Below are 26,645 nucleotides of genomic sequence, written 5' to 3' on the forward strand. Positions count from 1 at the left end.
GAATAATCATTCCTATTCCCATGTTTGGTTGTGACTAGGAATCAATAGAAAGAATGGAATTCACATTCCAATTCCTGTGTTTGGTATGCTAGAATCACACATCAATGGAATGAAATTAATAAATACCCCTGCACAATATCAGGCTAATTTTTGCACGTCTCCCAACAATAAAATCTCACATGGCAAGTATGCCATGTTCATAATTCACACATATTTTAGCGTATCTCTCTTCTACAAAAATCCAAGAACATAAGGTACGACTATGAAAAGAGGAAGATTACCTGCCATGTTCATAATTCACACATATTTTAGCGTATCTCTCTTCTACAAAAATCCAAGAACATAAGGTACGACTATGAAAAGAGGAAGAAGCCGAGCTACAAGAAAAATACCCGCTGCTACCATGGTAGCAGCATGGATAAGAGCTGAAATAGGAGTAGGTCCTTCCAAGGCAAGCCAAACGGTCACATTTATAAAATCCTAATGATAGATCTAAAATATGAGAATTCCCAACACTTCAAATTTAACATCCAAAGTAAATCTTCTTGAAAAAGAAACAAAGCAAATTAAAATAAATACACCAAGTAGTAACTTCACAGATCTCCCCTAAGCAAAGCCATCACAAAATCTTCTTTCTCATCATCTTTCAAGGTAAAGAAACACGCAGTCGTCGCATGATCACGAGCTATGGCAAGTAAGGCTCTATGGCGTTGAATCATAGATAGATTTGAAAGCTTCCGAAGCTCATCATTTACTTTGTCCCTCATCTTAGCTATAGCAAGATCGACACCAAGAGCTTGACTGAACTTATTAGTAGCTTCTTCAATCTTTGAACCAATGATCGTTGCTGCTTCATGGAAAGCATCCAAGCTATCATCATTCCTCTTTCTTTTTTTCCCGTTAGAATTACTCTCTTCTCCGTTTGTGGATGACAAGAAGTGCTCCATTTCTTCAATACCAATGCCTAAATTTTCTCTATCACAACTCTCTTCATTCCTACTCTCCTCCTCTAATACATCCTCAGCAGTAACAGCACTCTTACCTGTGGCACGGTCTTTCCCGAAGACTGTTAAAAGCATGTCAAAGTGTGGGAAACTCCTATTCCTCCAGTTAGCTGCATCTTTATGGCTCTGAATCAAAATGAAATATGATATAATCTCTTCAATGCTATGTAAAATCTAGCAGGGTGGGGATTTAAAAAAGAGTAGGAAAGAACCGAAAACATATCAGACAGCACAACGTACACTACCATTTTGTAGCTAATTGGTATATTGGTCTACAATAGAGTGGAAATTTTGTATCAGACAGAAAAGGTAACAGGTCAGGCAAAAAAAGGGAAAAGAAATGACTTAGCGTGAAGTGGAAATGCACAATACCTTAACATAGCCATCCCAAATATGTGTTTCAGCGACCACCATATTTGTGTTTGGATCCCATCCAAAGCCACTAGTACTCTCTCATAGATCATATCATACACGATGCAAACATCCTTCTTTAATGTCTTGATCCTAGATTCGATGTGTGGTTTAGCCTTTATCCCATGTCCAGGTAACTTCTCATGCAATACTCCTTCAATTACTGAGAGGGAACTTGCCTTGAACCCATTGTCCCTTTACAAATGAACACAGTTTAATTATGTCAGTGATCTATGACTTCAAAAACAAAAGTCCAATTGTTTTTGGTGTCATGGTGTCTTACCACGTGGAACAACTAGACCATGGGTTCTATTAATTGCATCTCGTAACACCCATCCATCCGCTGCTGATCCCTCCCAACTAGGTAAAACAAAAGTGAATTGAAGGTTTGGGGTACACGCTGCCAAGACATTCGTAGCAATTTGACCTTTTCTGTTTCGATACCGAGGGCTATCAACAGCCGGCACATTTTCTATTAGATAACAAAAGCAGTCATGCCTATATAGAATCTTACGCAAAAAAAACTAATGGCAAATATAGATACATGTATTCATACAGACATGAATATATGGTATACCAGATTCCTGAGTCACCACAACGAAATTTTCACAACTGTAGGAGCTAATTGTCCATTGCAGATTTAAAGCACACACAACACAAACTAGGATGGGTTCTCTTTTGTTTGATGAGCTTTAGAATCGATGATTTACAAAAACCAAGGTTCAAATCAATTATCAAACTATGGAGAAATCTACCAAACCCTAGAAAATCAAATAGCAAATCTCCATCATACATAGGAAGAATTGATCGATCGATCGATCGATTAGCTTATCAAAAGGAGAGAGCAAAAGTACATATAGAAAGCACGTACTGCACCTGGAGAGAGAGAGAGAGAGTACATACGAGATCCAGATCGACGAGAGAGAAGCCCTTTGAACCCGATCAAGGTGAGAGAGAGAGAGAGAGAGAGGGAGAGAGAGAGAGAGAGAGAGGCAAGAGTGGAGAGAACTGATCGATCTTTCTTTTCTGTAGTTGTGAGAGGCGAGAGACACGCTTCGTAGTTGTGAGAGGCAAGAGATATGAAGCGTGGGTTTCCCGACAAAATGACAAAATATAGAAAGCACTGGAATAACTATTCCCTTCTCTTTTTAATGGAATTCCTATTCTCTCATTTGGGGGAATTGTTATTCATTTTGAAATACATATTCCTTTATTTATTTGTGAACCAAACACAGGAATAACAATCCGTTGGAATAATAATTCCATTCCAAAACTTATTCCATCCAACCAAACACACTCTAACATCTTCTGGAAGAGGATCCAAGATATTGAGAGAGAGAGACAGAGAGAGAGAGAGAGAGAGAGAGCAACAGGAATGAAATGTTATGCGTGATACGCGATTTATAGGTTGAGGTAGGTGACGAATGCCGATGGCTGAGATCGAACGGCTGATGACTGTTTTCTCAAAGGCGGTGCTAGCTGGATTACGTCATCAACAACAAGGCGGCAACGGTTGGTTTTTTTTGAACTACAACAGTTTGTTTTTTTTTTTAAACGGTTGTGTCAATATTTTGCAAATTATTGGTTTGTTGCATATTTGATGGTTTTGTCTTAATATATTTTGTAAATTATTGGTTTGTCTCGATGAGTGAAATTTAAATTCAAGAAAAATTATCAAAATCTTTAAAAAAAATCATTGAAAGCAACTTTTTAGATTATTTGTGCCTTTATTGAAAAAATTCTAGTAATTTGGTTTGTAATTTTGTATTTTTTCGATTCCTCTTGCCTAGACCTGTGAATGAACCGGATTAGATCCGAATCTGATGCCAATTTAAAAGTGCTTCAATTTGATCTGAATCCAAACTTTATGAATCGTCTAAAGTGTTTTTACTTCTAGAATTTTAGCAAAAAAGAGAGAAAAAAAATATACATTTCTTCTCAAAAAGGGAGTGAGAGAGATGGGGGGACATACTTGGTGGCCGCTATTCGCAGCCCAGTTCTTGCTACTCGCAGTCAATTGCTACCTACAAACCACCACCTTATAAGGATTTGCTACTTGCAACCAACAAATTATCCCTGAATTCCCCTTTTTGCCCTTCTATACAATAAACATACAACCCAATTCAGTCTGTTCATTCCCTTCCCTTTTCTAACCTAGATTCCACAGCTCCAGTTCGTTCCAGTCCATAGCTCCTCCACCACCCACGAGTACCGGCACCACCTACCTATCCACCATTACCGGCACCACCAACCCCCACCCTCTCTCTCTCTCTCTCTCTCTCTCTCTCTCTCTCTCTCTCTCTCTCTCCCGTTTCTTCTTCTCTTCTTGCCCCGTTTCTTCTTCTCTTTCATCAATCATCACAACACCACTCTCACCACACCATAATAGCAGTACAACTTTGAGGCGAAGGAGGTGTGAGAGGAAAGCACAACACACCGGCATCACCAACTATTTCGAAGTCGAACATCGGTAAAATTTTGAATCTTATAATTACGCGGTTTTTTTTTTTTTTTTGTTCGATTTTTGTTTGAATTTTTTTGAGAAACCCATAGTAAGTATGTACTGCTATTTCGTATATTTCAGATTTAATCGAACATTAGAGTCCAATTGTTTTCCACAGCTTCGAATATTAAAGTCTAATTGTTTGCCCCCTATTCGGATTTTCATATCTGAAATTGATTACATCATTCGGATTTTAATTTCCGATTGTTAGATCATTCAGAATTTAATATCCAAAATGTATTGCCTCATTTGGACTTTAAATATCCAAAAGTTTATACCTCATTCGGACATTACAGTCCGATTAGTACCATCTAATGAGTTTCTGTAATGCTTACGGTGGTTTGTTGCTTGATAAATTATAAGTGTGCTAGAACTCGAGGATACACATATTGTCTATATTTGGTTATTCAAAATGGCTAAATATTAAGTTTCGATTGGGTTGTAGACTTGCTATTCGAATAGGTGGCTGCTATTTGCAGCCCAGTTTGTGCTACTCTCAGTCGATTGCTACCTACAAACCACCATCTTATAAGGATTTGCTACTTGCAACCAAAAAAATATCCCTGAACTTCCCTTTTTGCCTTTGTATAAAGAATACATACAACCCAACAATCAAATATCCCAACACCTCTTTTTTTCTCCCCGTTCGTTCCTTTTCTGACCTAGGTCTTCACCCACCCCCCCCCCCCCCCCGTTCCTTCTCTGGTCCACAACACCACCACCCACCCACCCACCATTACCGCCAGGTTTGCCACCACCCACCCCACAGTGCCATCTCCCCCTCCCTTCTCTCTCTCTCTCTCTCTCTCTCTCTCTCTCTTTTCCCCGTTTCTTCTTCTCTTCCCTCTGTGACCACCACAACACCACTCCCACCACACCACAACAACAACACAACTTTGAGGTGAAGGAGGTGTGAGAAGGAAGCACAACACGCCGGCATCACCAACAATTTCGAAGTTGAACATCGGTAAAATTTTGAATCTTGTTATTACGCGGTTTTTTTTATTTCCGTATGATTTTTTTCTTGATAAACCCACGAGCGTACTGCTATTTCATGTATCTATTTCATGTATTTTGAATATAATCGAACATCAGAGTCTGATTGTTTGACACGATTTTGGATATTAAAGTCTGATTATTTGTCCCCTATTCGGATTTTAAGATCAAAAATTGATTACCTCATTCAGATTTTAGTATCTGATTGGCCGATTGGCCCTTGTGTATTACAGCAGTAGCTAAATTTGTTAGTATAGCTCATTCGGAATGTAATATCTGAAATTTTTTGCCTCATTCGGATTTTAATATCCGAAATATTTGGCCCCATTCGGACTTTAAATTTTACCCGAGTTATGTATGTATTTTACCCCAATTCTGTAATCGGTCTCTGTAAGTTTTTCACTCTAGACGTTTTCATCATATAATGTGAACCGATTAGACAATGACACAAACCATTGACATTGTCCAGGAATGATTGACAAAATTTTTGGATTTTAATATGTAGCTGAATTTGTAAGGTAAGGTCATTCAGAATTTAATATCTGAAATGTTTTGCCTCATTCGGATTTTAATATCCAAAGTATTTTACCCCATTCGGACATTAGAGTCCGATTTGTTCCCTCTATTTCAATCATTAGAATCCGATTGTGAGAACGCATAAACATTCATAACATTACCCCACTCGGAGTTCTTTCTTCCCCATTGAAAAAGAATAGGAAAACCCTAGTTTGGCATGAAGAACTTGAAGTAATCTCTTGGAGTTTGACAAGTAATCTGAAAATTTCTCTTCTTGTGGTAAGAAATCTTCCTTAAACTACGAGTATTGATGAATATGTGCATATAGAATCAACCTACATGGAAGAGATTTAAGAATTATGGTTCTATAGTGCTTACATGGTGATTTTATACCTAATTCATCTTAAATTCTCAAATATTGTTAATTTGTGGATAATATGATTTTGATCATGGAAACCCAAGATTGATGCATGTTAGTTGGTATATAGATGGATTATGAGCATGAACTTGTAGAATTTTGAAGTTGCTTACTGCTATTGATGTGAAGATATTTTAGAAAATTTGGGCAGCATCCAAAGCTGTATTTTTCATCAAATTTGTTATACTTAGACAAGTTTATTGGTTATGGGTCCTTTCGACAAGGACGGGACATTAACAACTACAAGTGGGACTTGGATTCGGACACGAACACGACACCGTGTCCAACACAGACACGAGATATTGACAACTATGAGTGAGACTTGGATATGGACTCAGACACATTCATAACTGTGATGTATTCTTATTCCATTTAATCATTAGTAATTATATGTATTATGTGTAATAAAATGCAGGCATGGGTTCGGGAGCATTTTCCTATGTTTCGACACGCTAGGGACCCAGCCTACACGGAGGACCTACCACTGGCAGCACGTTGGTTGTCACGTTGGGAGACTACCATGGAGACCACTTACCACTACCGTGGGATGTTAGACGATCTACGTCCTAGTCAGGTTAGTGGAAAACTTAAGTATGTTTTGAGTTAGATACTTATCTTCAAATACGAAATTATGTATTGTAACATGTTTTTTTTTTCGCAGGTTGTTTTTGACCCGTACACAGATCGCAGGCAAGTAGTCGCAGATGTTGTTTTTTACACGGGCTGCAACCGTGCCATGGTCGTCTTTGAGCCGTATCTACCTGATAGAGTATTGAGGCAGTTCGGCATGGTGCAGTTGGTCCCTGGGCCTCCGTTAGTCCCATTGCGAGGTAGTAAAGGCGCTAATAGTCATTCATACAGTGTGGTTTACGCGTACACAGATGGTCAATGGGAAAATTGGCGCGATCATGTCATGAATGCAGAGAAACGAGTTGCGATTCAGCCTGGAGTCCCGTGGGAGTCACACCCCGACTACCTTCCTTGGTTTTTGACGGTCTCCCACTTCAGGGTCTCACCCCGTCCCGTAGAGGTGCCGTATACCGAGAGTACGGAAGAGCACAATGCAGCGGCTTTGGCCATTTTGGACAGTGTTTTGGGTGGGACTAGGGCTAGGACTTCAACTTGCCCGTATGAACTACGATAAGCACTTGTTGAAGTGCAGATGACTTTGAGGGGACCGGAGGCTGCTGAAGCAAGCATAGCAGGCCCTAGTTCTAATCGTTACTCGAGTCGTTACACTAGGTGCCGGCGCCATGACCGCACTTGAGACTTGGTGTTCTCTGGCTTGTTTTTAATGGACTTTATGGCTTGTTTTTGATGGCCTTTATGGCCTTGTATTTATTTTGGACACTTTATGACCATGGTTTATGGACTACTTTTCGTGGCGGAATGAATTTTGTTTTAGTGCGGATAACTATTAGGATATTTGTAATAATTGGATATCGTTAAAATATGAATGTTAAGTAGGGCACCAAAACGTAAATTTTATAGTTGAATCATTCTTGATACTTTTCTAGGCACAAATAATTCGCTGCACAATAGTCGTATGTGAAAATTTAGATTTAAATGAGGAGTGCCGTACGAACCGACAATGCTCTAGACAAACAAAGAACACTACCAAAAACAAGGGTTTGCATAAATTTCATGTTTTACAATAAGATTCTATGAACTAAAATTTTACATAAAAGTCCTTCGAGCCAACCTAGTCTAGTTTGATTATGTCCGTCATTGCCACATTGTTCCCCACTATGTTTTTAAACTCTTCAATCTTGTTTGAATATTGTGTATCCTATCCATTCGCGAATGAGTAGTGATGTATATACCAATTCCTTGCAATAGGCGGGATGGGGGAATTTGGTCGTAAATGTACCGTTACAAAGTGATCGCCGTTAACGTGTCCGAGCGCAATCAAACGTCAACTCTCAGGGGGAAGGGGCAGATATCGTAGTGGGAGGAACGTAAGACATTGATGATTCGATAAAAAGACAACCACCGCCTGAAAAGCATATGCTATGAGGTGAACATAAGAATTTTGCTCCAAAAACCCATTTTGTCGGTTTCCAGTTAACCCATTGTAATTTATTGTAGAGAATCTGAAATTTCATTGAATAGTCATGTCGGAAAAATTTCTACACAAAATCCGTTCTCTTATTCAACAAAATCTCAGGTGTCATTTAATAGTCCTATCAGCACGTATTTTGAGGCATAAATTCGCTCCATATAACCCATTTTTTACTACAGAAAAATGCCAGCATCATTGGATTTTTGGACACAAACACGTTTTACGAGGAATAAAATTCCTGCAAATGTATATTTTCATGTTGCCACGCTATACGAGGAAGAATTACATCCCATTTTCACCAATAATAAATAAGGGAGTTAATTTTCAAATTTTCCTTTTAATATCCATACTCTTTTTCGTCCATTACAGCCCATTCATTCGGAGAAACTTCAATTCGAAAATAAATATCCAAAATATATAACAAGTTTTGGACTTTAATTTCTGATTTATATATCAGTACTTGGATTTTAATTTCCGAACAGAATGAGAACTATCAGATAGAATAACACCAATCGGACACTAATGTTCGAACTGGATCAATCATTTCGGAAATAAATATCCGAAAGTTATACCCATGTTCAGACTTTAATATCTGATTTTCATACCTTTAATTGGATTCTAATTTCCGAACAGGATGAAAACTATGAGATAGCCTGACACCATTCAGATACTAATGTTCGAATTGGATCAATAATTTCGAAAAGAAATATCCGAAATTTATACCCATGTTCAGACTTTAATATCTTATTTGTATACCTTTAATTGGATTCTAATTTCCGAACAAAATGAAAACTAGTCAAATGCATGACACCATTCTTGTTTCTGAACAGAATGTCACCAACTTGACAACTATGAGTTTTCAAACAGAAATACAATATAAGAGTTTCATTGATGATCCGAAAACTACTAGCAGACGTAATCATCCAATTTTCATAATATTAGAACACATTATATAATACAACACATTAAATCGTTTCTCAATCTTCTGAATGGCTAATTGACATGGATGACCTCCTTTGTTGCTACGTCAACGCCGATGATTTCATTGAACTTCTGAATGGCTGCAACATGTGCTGCATCCCAATTTTTAGCGATAGAAAGACGATATTTTTTCCAATTGCAAGCTATTGGCGGCATAGGGGAACCTTTTTTAAGGAATACCTATCAAATTGCATTACGTACTTATAAAAGATAAATTAAGTTGGATTTAAAGAGCACAATTCATTATATAGATGACAACAAATCATTTACCAAAATAATACTTATACAAAGTGTCCGCCGTCAACAAACCTGATAGTAATAACCTTTCGTTTCATGGAGGGTAAAGGCTTCGATTGGAGGGGGAGGAATGTAAGACATTGAACATTTGATAAATGGACAACGACACAATTATAAGCAGATGCTATGATGTGACCCATGTCTGGCATTGTCATCCAATGTTCCTGGGGCGCCGGACTTTCATACCATGACAAGATGTGAAGTAATTCCCTAGCCCTCTGCGTCACCCCTACCACTTGTTCATAAACGTGTAAATGTGTTTCCAACTCTTTCAGCAAATCACTTCTTACCATTAACCACTCATGAACATCGTCTTTCATGAAGTCCGACACTGCTCAAAACCCACAATTCCCATCATCTTCAACATCCTTGACCGATTCTATGTAAGGTCTTATTGCTTCTGGGAACTGATTGATGAAGGGGCATATAAAAAGTTGTGCTAGAACTTTTGCTTTCCCTTTCAGATTACACCGCGGTTTCTCTTTGACAGGCTTAGGGGTTTGAAGGAATGCCAGAACATGCTCAAATTCCGAGGGATCCCTACGCGTCGAATTTTGTTCTTTGGCTGCATTTTTTTCTTTCGTTGACTTCCGACCGCGTGGTTGTGCATTCACTTTGGGTTCAAGGAGAGTATTGGTTTTCGGATGAGCAAGCTCTTGCATTTTCTTAACATAATTTAGCTTTACATCAAATTGATCTTCATTCAAGAACTTGTTGTAAAAATAATCAAAGTGAGCCAAAAGCGTCTCCTCCATCGAACCCTCATTCTGGGGTGCAAGCAAAGAAATCCTCTTCCAATGGTCGTAGATTAACTCAATCGGTAGAGGGATATTTGCCATCTTGTAAGGAGCAATCTCATGAGCGCAAGGTAAACCATGGGTGTGCCTCAAAGAACACTCGCATTGACGCTTCGATTCCACAAACCATTCGACTTGATAGGATGCCACTAAAACAAGTGTCATGGCATTTGACGAAACAACTCCCCTTAGCCTATCAAATAGAGTTGTCCTAAAATCATGTTGCACAGAATTAAGGCTCTTCTCAAACGAAGCTTTGACTTCAGTAACTTGTAACAGCATCAATCTGTGAATCTTCTCCCATATAGTATCAAAATTGCATTGCGAGCTTTCAAGATGATTTTTTAGCTTCAAATGTGAACTCTCCGCCCTATGAATAAATATGGCAAGATATTAACCGTAGCAAATAACATGAATAAATGAAAATTTTCCAAAAACGCGTGAATAACATGAATATTAAGGAAAATGCCAAAGTTATGAATGAAGCATTTACCTGTTACTTGTTAGGTTTTCGAAATGCATGACTTTGTCCGTCCAAGCTCCTACAAACCTCTCTTTGTAGGGTACCAACCAATTTTTCTCGACGTACTTAAGTGCTGGAGGAACCATTTCAAAATTACGCCTCAAAACACAAAGGCGCTCCTCATACTGTGCAACACCCGATGAAAGGACGACTAGGCCCCAACTGCAAATAAATTCCTCCCACATCTTGTCATCAAACATCTTTCTACACTTGGCTAATACGTTCTTGCCAATATGCCACCTACATAAGAGGTTGGTAGCTTGAGGGAAAACATGTGCGATGGCATTCATAAGCGCCAACTCTCTATTTGTGACAATAACGGACGGAAGCGCGTTGGGATCCATCATGCCTTTTAGCTTCTCCAAGACCCCAGTGTAGTTTTCCGTTTTTTCACACTCCATGAAAGCAAATGCTGCACAAAAAGTCATCTCCGTCGATGTTACACCAACAATTTGAAGCAAAGGAAACTTGTACTTATTCGTCTTGTATGTGCAATCCATCATTAAAACGTGGGAAAAAGCACGTAACGTCTCCCCGGCAGATGGAGGAGACCAAAATAACTCCGTGACATTCTCAGTCTCGTTCCCACGGGTCCAATGAACGTAGTGGTACTTTTCTAGCCGATCCAACAAATGTTGCATTTGAGATTTTCCAGCTTTCTCTATCACTCGATACTTTTGTCGTACATTGTACACGGTTTTGATAGACGTTACGTTCTCAGGATCTTAAACCTTCAAATGGGTTAGGATTTCTTTGGATTTCACCAAAGCAACTAACAAATCAACCACCGTGCTAGTCTACTCTGCCAACAACCTCCCGGCATACGAATAGCCCTCCAAGTACACCGCTGGAGGATGGTTATAAGTGCCATTGTGGATAAAAACAGTCCAACCATCATTGCCCTTTACAGCTTTCAATTCAAATGGGCATTGACATTTTTTGGTGCTCGTGGACCGTACTCTCTTCTTCACAGCTACCTCCTTCCCATCAACTTTCTTCATAAACGGCCTATACTTACCACTCCTTTCACATGAAAATCTCATCCTATGTGTGCGATTCTTAATACATTTCTCAGAACCCTTAATCACAATGATAAACCCGTGTTGTTTTCCAGTGCATCTTATCCAATCTACCAACGCTTCATCGGATAGAAAAACCTACACACACATAACAAAAAATTATAGCCCATAATATAAGATTGCACAAAATAAAAACACTTACCATCTCCGTTGTAAAATGCTCCATATAATCGTATGAAGGACAAGTTGAAGTAGGTATAGTCGATGGCCCTACATAACTACCAAGTGTTAAAGTGTCAACCTGTAACACCCAAAGACCAACCAGGTAAGTGTAGGATTTTCTGCAGTTTTATTCAGATATTAATATCTGAAAACTGGCACTAAATTCGGATATAAGAGTCCAAAAATGTTGACAATATTTGGATATTAATATCCGAAAAGTTGTACATAATTCAGACATTAGAGTCCGAAAAGTTAGTAAATTTTTGGCACTATGTATCCAACTGTAAATACAGGATTTTCTGCAGTTTCATTCAGAGATTAATATCTGAAAACTGACACTAAATTCGAATATAAGAGTCCAACAACGTTGACGATATTCGAATATTAATATCCGAATAGTTGTACATAATTCAGATATTAGAGTCTGAAAAGTTAGTTAAGTTTTGGCACTGCGTGTCCAACTGTGTCAGGCCAGAACTGAAATTGAAAATGGAGGGCTTCTGAAATTGAAAATGGAGGGCGGGCTTACCTCTTGCTGCGATTTTTGCTCCGTCACTACAACATCTTTGACATGTTTCTCAACATCCATTGTGTGATCTTCCGACTTCAAATCGTGGTCAACTATTGCTTGTTTATCAATGGATGGAGAAGAAGCAATCGAGGTTTCCATTGACAATGTAGGAGGAAGAGGAGGGGAGGAAGATAGGCAGACTTGGATGCTGGTGGAAGGAGCCTGGTGGTGGGTGATGGCAGCTGGGGATGAAAATGGAGGAATTTAAGTGGGGGAGGGAGGAGATGTTCTGGGAGGGAGGGAGGGAAATCAGGGAGATGATTTTTTGTGGTTGTATATAATGAGTTATATAATATTTTTAAAGGGTAAAATGGTCAAATAAAATGAGGTTTTAGGGGTATAATGGTCAAACTGCTGAGGGCATTTTTGTCCGTAATTGATAAAAATTTTAATCAACTGCGAGCAGCAAGAAGTACGCTGCAAATAGCAGCCACCACATACTTTGATGGGAGAGGGAACATTGAGGTGAGAGGGAGGAAAAGGGCTGATGTTTTTTTTATTTTTTATGTTTTATTTTTATAACCAAGGAACAGCCATACAGCCGAGCCACAGTTGAACCCGATTGTGCAATCCAAACCTCGGGGGAACTAGAGATTTGAACCTTTTTATCTCCCTCCCCTCCATGGCTGAGATTGTTATCCTCGATCTAAACCATCGCTCTACAAAATTAGAGCTTAACAATCAATCAGGCTCACGCTGTGCGCAGCAGCAACGAATGCTTTAAAGTCTTCCAGGAAAACAGATTTTTTTAGCAAAGGGGATCAAACTTCGAACTCTTTCTTCTTCTTCTTCTTCTTGAGGTTAAAAGATATGGGCTCGTGATTGCAATTAGCATGCATGATGTCTAGGCTCATAGTAGAATCAAAATCTTTTTTTTTTTTCCTTTTTTTTTTTTGTGTGTATGAAAACAGTAGAATTAAAATCTCTAATAGTTCGGTTCGGATTGTTAACAAATTTGGTGTATTTGAAGTAGCAATATCAAAAGCTTATACCAAAATTCTTGAGGATTTGGCTTTGTGATGGTAATGTGAAACCAAAATTCACCATTCAGACCGTTACACATATGCTTCTTTCGGGCATGAGAGGATTAGAATACTCAAAGTTTGTCTTTTCTAGAAAGAAAAAAAAAAGTCACTCATGTTGTTGTTGGGCATTTGGTCATTTACAAAGCCTAAGGACAGAATTCTTTGACATATATTGGTGGATATGGTCTATTTCGTATTGAAATATGTGGTGGTCTGCTTCTTATTGAATATCTGTTAATGGCCCTGGCGGGGTAACTTTTGTTGCAGCCAGCCAGGAGTACTTTTGGCTATGATGTGTGATAAAGCTAAGCCAAAATATATGAGTTACTTCTAGTTTTCAGTGATTTCTTTGGTGCAGAATGTCAGCAATTTCACATTAAGGGTTTCCACCGCATATAGGATTTCTTACAAAGAAGCAATCAAGAGAACTAAAAATAAGAAAAATCTTTTGGCTACCAATTGCTTATTCTGATTGTTGGTTTTCTTTAATAAGCAATTAAGCAAATCAGCCGCACCAAACAAGCTTATTTGCTCTTTGTAAAACGAGCACGGTACGAAGCACTGCACGATTGAAAAATGGCACGACATGACACGATTAAGTAAATGAACTAGCACGGTACTGCACAATTAAAAAATGGGCTAGCACGGCACGACACGATTTAAGTAAATGGGCCTGGTACTGTACAGCACGATTGAAAAACGACACGACATGATTAAAAAACGGGCCGGCACGACACGACCCGATTTAAGTAAATGGGCCCGGCCCGACACGACACAATTGAAAAACGGCACGGCATGGCACGACACGATTTAAGTAAATGGGCATAGCACGACACGACACGATTTAAGTAAATGGGCACGGCACGGCATGACACGATTGAAAATAGCAAGGCACGGCATGACATAATTTTAAGTCAAAGGCCGGCACGGCACGAAGCACGGTTGACGCGGAAGTTGAATGGCCCGGCACGACACGACACGCATGTTTGACACCTCTAGTTCCATGTGTACGTTTTACGTGGTTTTCCCTTTTAATATGCTTCAAATTCATGCTAAATTATTCGTGAAATCACATTTAGGAACTACTTGTAGGCATGATGCACACATGTTTTGCAACAACGAGAAGTAGCATCAGAGGTCAATGATGAATTTGAGCCTTGCTAGTTTCAAAAGAGTATTTTAGAGCTTACCAAAAACGGTCAACCATGATAGTTCTGCCTTGCAACACCCCATTACCCGTATTTATTTGCCGTATATATATATATAGCAGGTTATATGAGGAAGAGAGAGAAAGAAAAGTTAAAATGCTTAATATCTCACTATTTTCTATATCTCTTTTCATCTAACAAATTAATCAACTAAGCAATTTTGCTTGCCAATTGATTTGTGTATAGCAACGTGAATGATAAGACAACTTGTAGATTTTCTAGAGAAACTATAATTAGCCCCGTTCCGGTACTCAAAAAAAGCCCTTATTTTTTAAGAAGGCAATTTCAAGTTAAAAAATGAGGGGCTTATTGAAATCTAAAAATATACACTATGGATCTTGTTTGAAAGATCTCATTGAGATCTTTTATACGATGCAAAAAAAATTTAAAAATTATTTTTCATTTACATTATTTTTGAGTTTGAAAATGTGAAATAAGCTGCTTATTTTTTAAGAAGGTTTCTGGAACGGGGGTGCCTTGCATTATACCGTGACATGAATTTTCGAAACCAATTGAAACATGGCTCACAAAATCACTTATCCTTGCACATATGTTAAGGATGGAACCAGGGGGTTTAGTAGGGGCGGCCGCCACAACATGAATTTTAGAAAATGCAATTATTATATGTAATGAAAAAAAATTATCCCCAACTTATATGGACTCGCCACCGCTAGATTTTTTTTCCTCTTATTTTGTGTTATATACTAGTCATAAATCCTCTGTGTTTTTTTTTTCAAGAAAGGATATCCAAAATAGTATTCCAAAACTAAATTCAATGGGCCAAAGTAAAATAATAAAAATGATGAGGTCTAATTAAGAAAAAAACTCCACACTTTAACCTAAAATAATTTAGCATAACATAACTTAACCTAAAAAATTAAACAAGTTAACCAAAACAGTCGGCATTGTGCACGACTCAGCAGTAGTGGATTTTTCATTTAGTGGACTTCCAGATTTCCAAATTTCCAATGCCGACACTATTTAGTAGTAGAATTTTGAAAAATTAAAAAATCATTTTTCGTTGCGTGTTTGTGTGGATTTCTTAAACTCTATTAGGAAAAAGGTTAGTATTCTTCAATTTTTCAATATTCAATTAAAGTTAGAGAAATTATTAAATGTTTTGAATCCCTTATTGAGTTTGTATTGAGCAATAGATGGTATTTGTACTATATGAAGAAAAAAAAAAAAGCAGTTTTATTGATTTGTGTAAATTGATGTGGTAGGTAATCACGGTCAGGAAAATAATTGACTCGTTGAGAAAACAAGTGTTGAACACATATTGCAATGCATCTTTTTATTTTTTTAGTATACATTTCACAACTGTTAGGGTAAAATCATGGCTCCGTCCCTCTATGTTACATTCTCAAATTAATGTGAGAGTTAAATAACAAAAGAGATGAACTACACCATTTAAAATTTTAGGATTTACCCACTAAACTTTCCAACTAAACCAAACGCTTAGATAACATTGATACAAGAGTACTCTGCTCGATACTTTCTACCGAAATTTTTTCTTTGGTCTAATGTGAGCTTGCCTCGATGCAAGAAAGAAGATATCTAAGACCAGCTACAAAATTCAAATTGAACCCTACCAATCAATTCCAAACCAGGGGAAAATTTCAATTTTTGGAACCAACCTGTGGCTGTTGCAAGATCTGGTAATAGCCAGGATTGTAAACCTATTTTGCAATAAAATAGCGTAAAATGAGTGAGGTTGGGCCTCACCGGAGATGGCTTCTCAATGGTCCAGGTGCAATCGCCATTTTTTGGGCCCATTGAGGGAACATTTAGGCTCCGTTTGTTTGGGCATAAATATTTTCCAATAAAATGTTTTATCGATTTTCCGGGCTTAGTTTGTGTAAAAAATGAGAAAAAAATTTACATGTAAAAGATTTTTCATTAATTGAATGAAAATGACTTACCCTTAAATTTTTCGTAAGTTATTTTTAGAAATGAACCATCTACCTTCTATTGCAATTTTCATTACTTAATTTCATCATCATCAGTCCTAACCCATATTCAATTCCAATATTTTCAGATCCCTTCACCGTTTAAGGCCCCCTCCACCCCTCTCTCTCTCTCTCCACTATTTTGTTGATTTTTGAAAATATTTTTAAGTGCCAACCAAACACAAAAAAATAAAAGTTGAGCTCGTTCGTTTTGGGATTTTGGATTTGAATTTATAGGTAATGAGTGTAGAGAGAAATAAAGTAATGATTGAAAAATATAGGTAATGATTTGAGAGAAAAATGAGAGTAATGATTAAAAAAAATAAAATAATTATTAGAATCTAAAATTCAAAACTCTTAAACGAACGGAATGAAAGTTTGTTTTTTCAAAAAATATTTTACATCGAAATAAACGAAGCCTTATTAATGAAAACCATTGATTTATCATAACACTTTACTCCTTTCGTCCCATAATATTTGTCCGGTTCGCAAAACGAGGACTATAAAATAATGTATTTCTTTCAAGAAAAAATTCAAATTTTTTTCATAAGTTAAAAGAACTCTTCAAGATCTAGTAAATTGTTGAATTTTTTTTCAACTTTTCTTACAAAAATTGTATTATTTTTACGTCTCCATTTTGCGGACCGGACAAATATTATGGGACGGAGGGAGTAATAATTAAACTGTACACTTTTTAGAGCTACGAGAATGTCAGGTTAATTGTCAGAAAACTAGGGGAGGTTGCTACATTTGCCAGAAACCTGGGGAGATGTCAGTGAAATTTAACAAAAACAAAAACAGTGGAGATGGGCGTATTAAGATAATATTCCTACGGAGAAATAGTACTCCAGAAAGGAGCGATGGCTTTGGCTCTGAGCATTTCTTCTGCAAGGCTCAATTTCCTGGTGATGAAGAAGATGAATATTGGTGTATTCGAGCCATCATCGTCCTCGTCAGTAAAGGGGCGTTCTCTACAACCTCTACATTGCACACCACTTCAGCAAATCGAGCCCCAGGTATATTTTATATCATAGTTCTCTCTCTCTCTCTCTCTCTCTCTCTCGTGTGATATATGTGTATTTTTTGCAGGGAGTACAATTTCTTGGTTATTAAACAGGTAGAGGCTGTATACATGAGGGCTGGTAACCAATCGAAAATATTAAGTTATTGTTGGAAGTAATATATGTTGGTTATTAACTGGCCTTGCTTATGCCCAAGAGGTTGTGGTTTTGGAGCAAGTGATGTGGGTTACGCCCTATAGTCGTGCTTATGGGACAAGTGTTACGGTTTATGTCCCAGAAAAAGCTGTGGTTATGAGGCAAATGGCATTTGTTATTGTTAAAGCATCCAACTCAAAATCAATTGGCAATGAGTGGAGAGGCCGCCTAGGTCATATTCTAGTTTTAGAGCCGATGTAAGACAAGCTCTAACACTCCCTTGCACGTGCGGCCTTTGACTCACAATTGGCGAGGTAAACAAACGATTCAACACATACGACAACAATCAACCATCAACGGGGTATCCTACTATGAACAACATAGAGTCTTGTCCAAAAGCCTCCGAAAGCCTAGCTCTGATACCATTTTGAAGCATCCAACTCAAAGCCAATTGGTAATGAGTAGAGAGGCCGCCCAGCCCAGGCTCATATACTAGTTTTAGAGGTGATTATTAACCGATGTGGGACACGCTCTAACAGTTATGTACTACCAATATGATTCGATCATAGCACCTGATTTTATGCCATTTTCATGGCTAGATAGCATTGGTTTGAACATATCCAATGAGTTGTTGGGGGTAATGGGGGAAACTATCTATGCAAAACCTGATTCTACTGCTACTGCAGCAGATCAACAAATGTGCCAAGGATTTTTAAGTGGGGAACATGGTGCTTTTTTTCTTTGATCGGCGGGAACATGGTGCTATTGCAGTTGATTCTTACGTGATAATTGAAAACATAGGTATTGTACGTGACAACAACATTTGTTTCTTAACCAAAACGTAGCAGTCTTCATCAACGTTGAGCTTTATCCTGTTGACGGATATAGTTGATGACTGTCTTGGCCCTCTTGGCGTTGAGGTGAAGTCTCAGAGGGACAAACTATACTATTTAGTATTTATTCTTACCCAATTGGACCAGCAAGCAAGCGACTACTGAAAGAGTAAATGCAGCAGATGACCAAGATATGCAGTTGTAAATGTCCTCACGTTGTCCTTAAACCTATATTTTTTCCAAAACTCAGGAGTTTGATGCAAGTGCTAAGAGGTTTAAAGGCTAAGTGGGTCACTGACTTGATCTAATTTTCTGTTCGTTCTCAGGAAAAGTAATAGTAGGACCTAAATTTATTAGCAATTCACATGGGCCATCTTTGTTGCAGTAGATGTGTTATTTGCCTTTTTAAGGCCCACCTATGAGCTATCTATTTGACTATACATGCACTGTTAACGAAATGAGAGAGTCGCTTGCTATTTCTATCCCTTGAGACCCGGTGAAGAACAGCTTTCTTCAGTCTCAATCCCCTAGATTCATCTATTATCCTTGTCCATTTCTCTACTACACCAGAATTAAAAGTGAACAATAGCATGATGATTTATCCAAGTGTTACACTCAGAAGTGAAAAGGGTAAGGATAAGGTATTTTAAAAGCTACAAAGAAGTGAAAGATTCTTGAAGTAGTTGGTGTGAGATATGCTCTCTTTCAATGATATAAACGTTTTCGAGCATCTTTTAATATGTAAAAAGCAGCACACAACATAAGGAAAAAAAATTTCAAAAGACCTTAACTCATTATCATTGATGAGGACGCAGTCTTTTATTCCGAAACTTAGTTAGCTTCGGTTAAGAAGTCATGTCCTCAAGAAGAAGAAAAAAAAAGTAAAGAAAAAGGAATTTTAAGTTTAGCCATCAAGCAACGGTTTTGGCTGAAACAGAAGGTATTCCTATTTCTATGTCATAGAAAACAGTTTCATAGGACTACCCAATCACTTTTTTCATGTACATTTCTTTTAAATACTTCAACTATTCCATTTCCTTCTCCTAGTTCGAGTCCTTTATCCAATACACCCTTAAAGAAATCGTAAGAATGTCAATTTGATATTGTTTTGTACAAAGTTTAACAGTAGTCTAGGGATGTTAGAAACCTATACGCGCAATACTATTCAATAAATACTGAGGGCAGGATAATTTTGCAGACTTTGTTGGCTTAAGCGCATTAGTTATTTGTTTGCTTCCTTCCTAGATCACATAAATCTTTGAGGGCTCTGAATGTAATTCTCACTTTGCTGCTGTTTAACTTTCTTTCTTTTCTAATTCTTCTTGCATTTGAGCTCTTTCTTACTATGTTCTATTTTTGTCAATTCGAAAGGTTGAACCACAAAGTATGTGTGAACCTTGCGGTGGAATTGGATGGCTACTTTGTGATTTTTGTAAAGGCCAGAAAACCAATGTGAAATCTGCAAACAACCGTATCTACCGTCGTTGTCCGTCTTGCAAAGCTGTAAGTAGTTTCTTAGAGTACATATTGGAAACACACAGAAAACAGGTGAACGGAAAAATAGATGTTTGACTCCTTAAGCCAATGGAGGTTATTTTATTTCAGTGGAATTCTACAAGAATCGTAATACACAACAGGCTGGAGGGCTGATGTACATGTCCTTAGGTTTGAGATAGGAAACAGCCGCTTTGCATGTGGAAGTGAGGCTGCACACATCTGACCCTTCCCATGCTCTGTAGTGGCAGTAGCTTCTTGTATTAGACTTCCCATTTTTAGTCTTCTTGGTAATTTGTTAAAAGAAGTTAAATACAAAAAAAAAAAATGCAATTGTAAGAAACTTTCTGTCTTGGAGTTCAAATATAAGTAGGTGGCCTTATCTTGCTTGTTTGCAACATGTCTGTGTGATATGGACACCACACACCCCCCCTCCTCTAACTATTTACCTCATTACTGCCTGCAGATTGGATGCATCCTATGTTCGAAGTGCAAAGTCTTCAAATGTGTTACCTTTCCTAACGTTAGTGATGTAGCCGTTTAACCCTATTGCTCAATTTGCTGGCTTGCATCCAACACTTCTACAACTAGAGTTGACTCCGGATATTTTGAACTGCTTACATGCAGGTACTAAGTTTCTTTCACCTCATGCAATTTCAAACCTCAGAAGGTGTTCTTTGAGATACATTTTTTGTACACTAGCATATTCATAGAGAAGATGCTTATGTTTTCTGATCTATGGTGTTTCTTTGTTTCCAATTGCAATTGGGGCAAATATATCAGTGAAAAGTTTAGAAGTCATTTCCATTCTTTGCTGAATGCGGGCATTTTTGCCTTTGACATGTCTGGGAGATGGTTAGAGAATGAAGCCATTGGCCCTTAGCTGGTTGGAGAATGAAATGGTGTGTTTGTTGTCGTCTTTGACCTTTTTCCTTCTCTGTACTTTCTTTTTGTAATTTTTTTTCATTTGTTTATTTGTTTGAGTTTTCACTTCCTAGAAAGTTCATGGCCAAACGCCTAAAGCTTATAGGTCGATAGGTTTGATATGGCCTTGTGACCTTGCTCTTTTGCTTTATATGGGACGACTTTAGTAAAAAAGGCAAACATGTTCCCTACTTTGCTTGGTCAAGTCACATTTCATTTATTCCTCCCTCAAAAAAACAGTGGCTGTACCAAGTACAAAACAAATCTAACAGTAAGCAGAGCTAATGTAGAAGCTCTTGATATGGCTTCAAATGTATGTACTTCTCTCTTTATGTACTTCCTATGGAGTGTGACACACAGAACACATTTTCATTTAGCCAATTAATGGAACAGGAAAAGAGAAAAGGTAAAGAATTCAACAAAACTAGAGGCAGGAGTACTACAGAGCAAAGATCTCTTGCAAGTTTCCAGCAGCTAATTATTAAGTCTCATTTGCTCCAATGGCAGGCCAGGAAGTTGTAATTGACAAGTATAGGCCATGAATGACAGCATATAAGGTTGCTTTCAGCAAAACTCTCATAGGTTGCGTTTGGATTACAGATTTGTTGAAAGACTTGCAAAGAGGAAAAGATAGTGTTGACCTACGCATTTCTGCTCCCTACTATTGCTCTAAAATAGGCTCACGGGTACAATGTCGAATGTCATAAACAGCATAAGTGATGCCCCCTAACACCAAGTGATTTTAAGAGAAATGTGGGAAACCAAAGAAACATGAGCTTTTTCACTTTAAGTATTTACCATTTTCTTTACTACTACTGAAGATTCTCACATGGATTCATGCCTAAAATACAGTTTCAAAGTCCACTATAATCTTGAAGGCAAAGTTATTGAAGAAAATAATGGGGAATCTTATATTTCACTTTTGAAGGTTAATCCGGCCCTTTTCCCACTTCATATCGAGCAACATTCCATTCCAAGTTTCAAACAGGATCCCCTGCCATATTTCTTTCTTCTTTTTTCGGAAACCTTTTCTCTACCAGATGATGAGTATATCGACATTTGATCCTGCGGTAGAGACAGAGACAAGGGAGAATCCGTGCACTCCAATCCACCTAAGCACTAAAATGTGGAACTCGTGTAACTGTCTTTTGATTATCTGAATACATAATTGAATTAATGCAGGAATTAATGGACAATATCCATCTCATAATTTTTCCAGCTACCAGGCTGACTTGTTTCCTGTAATGTGCCTCAAAAGAGAAAATTAAGCAATTCCCTGAATTTGCAAAAGAGTACCCAGACTTCATTTCAAAGCCAATGGTGCTTCAAAGTCCTACTAACTGGAAAGAAAGACTTTAGCCAAATTAAGATACCAAGTCTGAGATGGCCAACTTTCTCTTTGGCCTGATGATGATCTCATGCCATTCTTGGTAAAGTCGGCAACTGCCAAGTGCCAACTATTTTTCCCTCGCCATTCCGTTTACCCTCTTACAGATTTCAAATGGAAAAACAATTAATCCATGTTAGTTATCTGTGTTATTCATGAACAGAATTTTATTTAAGTTTTGGCCAACTTAACATGTGAGTTCTTCAGTTTATCATATCCAGCATTTAAGATATGATTTGCTCAGATTCTTGACTTCAATTAGAGGAAAGAAATTGCAGTCCAACTAACTATGCTTTCAAGAGTACCCTCACATTGGCCACTCTAAACCGAAGAAAGTAAAAAGAAGCAATCAGTTGACTTGATAATATTGGATGGTGAAGAATAGAATTGACCATTTCCAGTTCCCTTGGCTAGTGAAGAATAGAATTGACCATTTCCAGTTCCCATCACACCCAGGAAAATACGGCTAGGGAAGAGTTTAAAAGCCAGTCTGTCTCGGCAATCAATGGTCCGGATTTTGAAAGAACTCTTTTAGGGAAGAGTTTAAAATCCTGACCGTGTAGATTGAGCACTGCTGAATGTTGTTGCCCCAAACCCCAAGTCCGGAAAAATCTACCTGACACTACTGGAATTGTTCTCGAACTCTCTCTCATGGTAGTTGGTACGTGGATGGATCATAGGTGCATTGACTACAATTAGTTACCTAACAGATTGGGTGGCCACTTCTGAGCTCTTTCACCCTTTCTATATATTAAGCCATGTAACTCCATGGTGGTTCTTGTATTAAACTGAGAAGCCTACCTCTGCTCTCACAAATTAGCAAATAATGGAGGTGTTAAGAAGTTTGTTTGATCACACATGTTTTTCAGACATGGCAATAGTTCTGCTACTTGTATTCACCTTAAGCAGTGTGATTCAGAAACTCACAAGCCAGGGTCCCATGTTATGGCCAGTGATGGGGATCATACCATCCTTATTCTTCCACTTCAACCATATCCATGATTGGGCCACAAAAGCTTTGATCAAGACAAATGGAACATTCAACTACAAGGGAATGTGGATGGGCAGGTCGCACGGGATCATAACCTCTGATCCACTAAAAATAGAGTACATGCTCAAAACAAACTTCAAAAACTTTCCAAAAGGGAAGTACTACAGAGAAAGGTTTCATGATTTGCTTGGGGATGGTATTTTCAACGTCGACGGGGAATCATGGAAAGAGCAGCGAAAAGCTGCGATTTCCGAAATGCACTCCACCCGTTTTGTCGAATACTCGATTCAAACTGTACAAGCTTTGGTGCACCAGAAACTGCTTGAAGTAGCAGAAAATGTGGTGAAGTTGGGAAACTGCATTGATTTACAGGAAGTGCTTCTTCGGTTTATGTTTGATAACATATGCATAGCAGCATTCGGAATCAACCCAGGGTGCTTGTCTATAGACTTCCCAGAAGTTGCTTTTGCTAAGGCTTTTGAGGAAGCCACTGAAATGACTTTGATCAGATTCATGGTGCCTCCATTTGTGTGGAAGCCGATTAAATTTTTTCAATTGGGATTTGAGAAAAGGCTAAAGGAAGCTGTGAGAGTTGTTCATGACTTTGCTGAGAGGACTGTGAGAGACAGGAGGGTAGAGTTGAGTAAAACTGGTAGCCTGGAAAATAAGTCTGATCTATTGTCAAGACTTATGGAGAGTAGAAAAGGCCAAAATTCTCATTTCACTGATAAACTACTTATGGATTTCTGCATAAGTTTCATTTTAGCTGGGCGTGACACAAGCTCAGTGGCCTTAGCATGGTTTTTCTGGCTTATTGACATAAACCCACAAGTCGAAAACAGGATTCTTTACGAGCTAAATGGGATTATCAATCAAAGGAAGGGGAAAAAGGAAGTGGACACAATTGTTTTCACAGGAGAAGAGCTAAAGACAATGGTGTATTTGGAAGCAGCAATATCAGAAGCCTTACGACTATACCCACCAGTTCCAATTGACTTCAAAGAGGTCACAATCAACGATTTTTTCGCAGATGGCACTTTTGTGAAAAAGGGTGCTAGGGTAATTTACTCGCTTTTCTCAATGGCGCGAATGGAATTCATTTGGGGGAAGGATTGCTTGGAGTTTAAGCCAGAGAGATGGATAAAGAACGGGGAATTTGTGAGTGAGAATCAGTTTAGGTATCCGGTTTTCAATGCCGGGCCTAGACTTTGTGTGGGGAAGAAGTTTGCTTACATGCAGATGAAAATGGTGGCTGCTTCTGTCCTGTTAAGGTATTCTGTTAAGGTGGCTGAAGGTCAAAATGCAACTCCAAAGGTAACTACCACACTTTATATGAAGCATGGTTTGTTGGTGACTTTGGTGCCTAGGTTGAGCTCAATATGAATATGGATTTGTGTTTTGTTGTTTTGGAGAACTAGGGGTGAGATGTGAGAAGAAGTAAATAAGAGAATAAAGAGAGGATGATGTTGTTCCACAATCCAATGTTCAGGAAGTTTTTGTGTATGTTTTAATCCAATGTTCATTAGAAACATGTCATGAAGACACATTAGTAACTACTTGTAGGCATGATACGTATATTTCTTGCAACAATGGATGGGTAGTTACACTATTTTTTTTACAATCCACACTCCTTTTTTCTATTTTTATTCACTTGAAAATATAATTTTACCCTTTTCATTAGTTCACTTTGAGCACCTCCAGATATACTGTAGTATAGTAAGAGCAGCCCCATTGTAATAAGTAAATGAGTATAGATAATCAAATTTAATAGTAATGCTCAAAAAACATCCATATCGTAATAAACAAAGTTACAAGTCTTTTAGCAAATAACCAAATTCCATCCATTCCATAACCAAACTTAACAACTTTTACCAATAATCAAAACTCAATAACCAAACCCAAAACTCAAAAACTCAAAAACACCCCACATTGGAATCGTCTCATTGAGACAAATAATTTGGTGTGGTCGGGTGCGTGATTGGAACTCATTTGCGATTAGACAAATGTACATTGTGTATTGTGGGGGTTTTTTTTTGTTAGGGATGCAAAAATAACCAATGTGAAGATAGAGGTTGTTAAGTTTGATTATGGACTAAATGGATAATCAAATACTAACGTGACACATTTTAGTTATTGGTTTTGATTATTACCATTGTGGATGCTCTACAGTCATGTGCATAAAAACAGAAAAGTAGTATGGTAAAAAGAGAGCTTGAAAATCAATTCCCCTATAAAAAGTAGCATTAGAGGTCAATGACAAATTTGAGCATCAGTAGTTTTAAAGAGAGTATTTTTGAGGTACCGACCAGGGGGTGGCACAGCAGCCCCCACTAAAACGGCAACGTTTTGATTAAAAAAAAATCATTATCTTCTATTTGCAATCTTATGGAACAGAAACGTAATTATGAGAGCTCTGGAAACAAAATTTAATTATGTCTCTTTAGAATAATATGATCAGACTAATAACATCTTCACACCCGTTCAAACGGATTAAAAATTAAAACACTTAATTTTTTAACCATATTTTTTAATATATAAACGGTCTCAAAAAATTAAGTGCTCAAATTTTCACTCCGTTTGAATCAGTGCAAAGATCTTATTATTCTGATCATATTATTTTAAAAGGTCGTAATTCATTTTTATCTTTAGGGCTCTCATATTAAGTATATGCTATTTATTTAGGACCATATGGAGCAGAGATGTGATTATAAGAGTCCTAAAGACAAAAAATAATTATGACCCTTTAAAATAATATGATAAGAATAACAAAATTATTGCACCGGTTCGTATATAACCGTCTCAAAAAAATTAAGTGCTCCAATTTTCACTCGGTTTGAACCGATACAAAGATCTTATTATTCTAATCATATTATTCTAAAGAGACATAATTAAATTTTATCTCTAAGGTTCTCATAATCACGTTTCTACTTCATAAGATTGCAAATAGAAAATAAAGATTTTTTTTTCACCAAAACGTTGCCGTTTTAGTACTAGGGGCTGTTGTGCCATGGAGGTAGCAGAGCCCCCCAGTCCCAAAATGGGTCAACCATGATAGCTGCCTTGCAACACCCCCATTACTAGTTGTTTTAGCCGGTTATGTGAGAGAGAGATCGAGATGAGAAGAAAATTGAAGAAGTTAAAAGACTTGTTCCTCATTATTTTCCAAATTTTTTCCATCTATCAAATTGATCGATTATGCAATTTTGCTTGATCTCGTTTTGACATTATGACATGTAGCAAAGTGAATGATAATGCTACTTGAAATTTTCCTACCAAAAGGACCCAAGACAAAGTGTGTGGCTCCCACCACAATGTGAGGTGGATAAGGGGTCTGGGACACCAGGGGAACATAATAAT

The 26,645-nt window shown here is 37.8% G+C and overlaps 5 protein-coding genes across 5 annotated transcripts; 2 read left to right on the plus strand and 3 right to left on the minus strand.

Moving 5' to 3' along the window:
• Positions 1-482: 482 nt before the first annotated feature.
• On the minus strand, positions 483-1,608 carry LOC131311182 (uncharacterized). Its single transcript, XM_058338526.1, has 2 exons — positions 1,377-1,608; positions 483-1,130 (listed from the first exon to the last, which is right to left on the minus strand). Exons 1-2 carry the CDS (start codon positions 1,416-1,418, stop codon positions 594-596), a joined length of 579 nt encoding a protein of 192 aa, XP_058194509.1. The 5' UTR covers positions 1,419-1,608; the 3' UTR covers positions 483-593.
• A 4,597-nt stretch (positions 1,609-6,205) lies between these two features.
• LOC131311076 (protein MAINTENANCE OF MERISTEMS-like) lies at positions 6,206-7,299 on the plus strand. The gene is made up of 2 exons (XM_058338398.1): positions 6,206-6,422; positions 6,510-7,299. Exons 1-2 carry the CDS (start codon positions 6,246-6,248, stop codon positions 6,990-6,992), a joined length of 660 nt encoding a protein of 219 aa, XP_058194381.1. The 5' UTR covers positions 6,206-6,245; the 3' UTR covers positions 6,993-7,299.
• Positions 7,300-8,903: 1,604 nt separating this feature from the next.
• LOC131309545 (uncharacterized) lies at positions 8,904-9,508 on the minus strand. The gene is made up of 2 exons (XM_058336161.1): positions 9,215-9,508; positions 8,904-9,071 (listed from the first exon to the last, which is right to left on the minus strand). The coding sequence occupies exons 1-2, from the start codon at positions 9,506-9,508 to the stop codon at positions 8,904-8,906; spliced, it is 462 nt and encodes a 153-aa protein (XP_058192144.1).
• Positions 9,509-9,523: 15 nt separating this feature from the next.
• LOC131309546 (protein FAR1-RELATED SEQUENCE 5-like) lies at positions 9,524-11,149 on the minus strand. Its single transcript, XM_058336162.1, has 2 exons — positions 10,479-11,149; positions 9,524-10,355 (listed from the first exon to the last, which is right to left on the minus strand). The coding sequence occupies exons 1-2, from the start codon at positions 11,147-11,149 to the stop codon at positions 9,524-9,526; spliced, it is 1,503 nt and encodes a 500-aa protein (XP_058192145.1).
• A 6,222-nt stretch (positions 11,150-17,371) lies between these two features.
• Positions 17,372-24,761, plus strand: LOC131311541 (cytochrome P450 86B1-like). The gene is made up of 3 exons (XM_058339038.1): positions 17,372-17,518; positions 20,453-20,613; positions 23,251-24,761. The coding sequence occupies exon 3, from the start codon at positions 23,253-23,255 to the stop codon at positions 24,669-24,671; it is 1,419 nt and encodes a 472-aa protein (XP_058195021.1). The 5' UTR covers positions 17,372-17,518; positions 20,453-20,613; positions 23,251-23,252; the 3' UTR covers positions 24,672-24,761.
• The last annotated feature ends 1,884 nt before the right edge of the window (positions 24,762-26,645 follow it).

Source organism: Rhododendron vialii, chromosome 12a (genome assembly GCF_030253575.1).
Source record: "Rhododendron vialii isolate Sample 1 chromosome 12a, ASM3025357v1".
In the NCBI taxonomy this organism is placed as follows: domain Eukaryota; kingdom Viridiplantae; phylum Streptophyta; class Magnoliopsida; order Ericales; family Ericaceae; genus Rhododendron; species Rhododendron vialii.

Coding starts and splice junctions, on each gene's coding strand:
- LOC131309545 (XM_058336161.1), bottom strand. CDS start 9,508: ATGAAAGACGATGTTCATGAGTGGTTAATGGTAAGAAGTGATTTGCTG. Junction 9,072..9,214: donor TACCCTCCATGAAACGAAAG/GTTATTACTATC, acceptor GCAATTTGATAG/GTATTCCTTAAAAAAGGTTC.
- LOC131311182 (XM_058338526.1), bottom strand. CDS start 1,418: ATGGTGGTCGCTGAAACACATATTTGGGATGGCTATGTTAAG. Junction 1,131..1,376: donor TTTGGGATGGCTATGTTAAG/GTATTGTGCATT, acceptor ATTTTGATTCAG/AGCCATAAAGATGCAGCTAA.
- LOC131309546 (XM_058336162.1), bottom strand. CDS start 11,149: ATGCAACATTTGTTGGATCGGCTAGAAAAGTACCACTACGTTCATTGG. Junction 10,356..10,478: donor GAAAACCTAACAAGTAACAG/GTAAATGCTTCA, acceptor ATTTATTCATAG/GGCGGAGAGTTCACATTTGA.
- LOC131311076 (XM_058338398.1), top strand. CDS start 6,246: ATGTGTAATAAAATGCAGGCATGGGTTCGGGAGCATTTTCCTATGTTT. Junction 6,423..6,509: donor ACGATCTACGTCCTAGTCAG/GTTAGTGGAAAA, acceptor TTTTTTTCGCAG/GTTGTTTTTGACCCGTACAC.
- LOC131311541 (XM_058339038.1), top strand. CDS start 23,253: ATGGGGATCATACCATCCTTATTCTTCCACTTCAACCATATCCATGAT.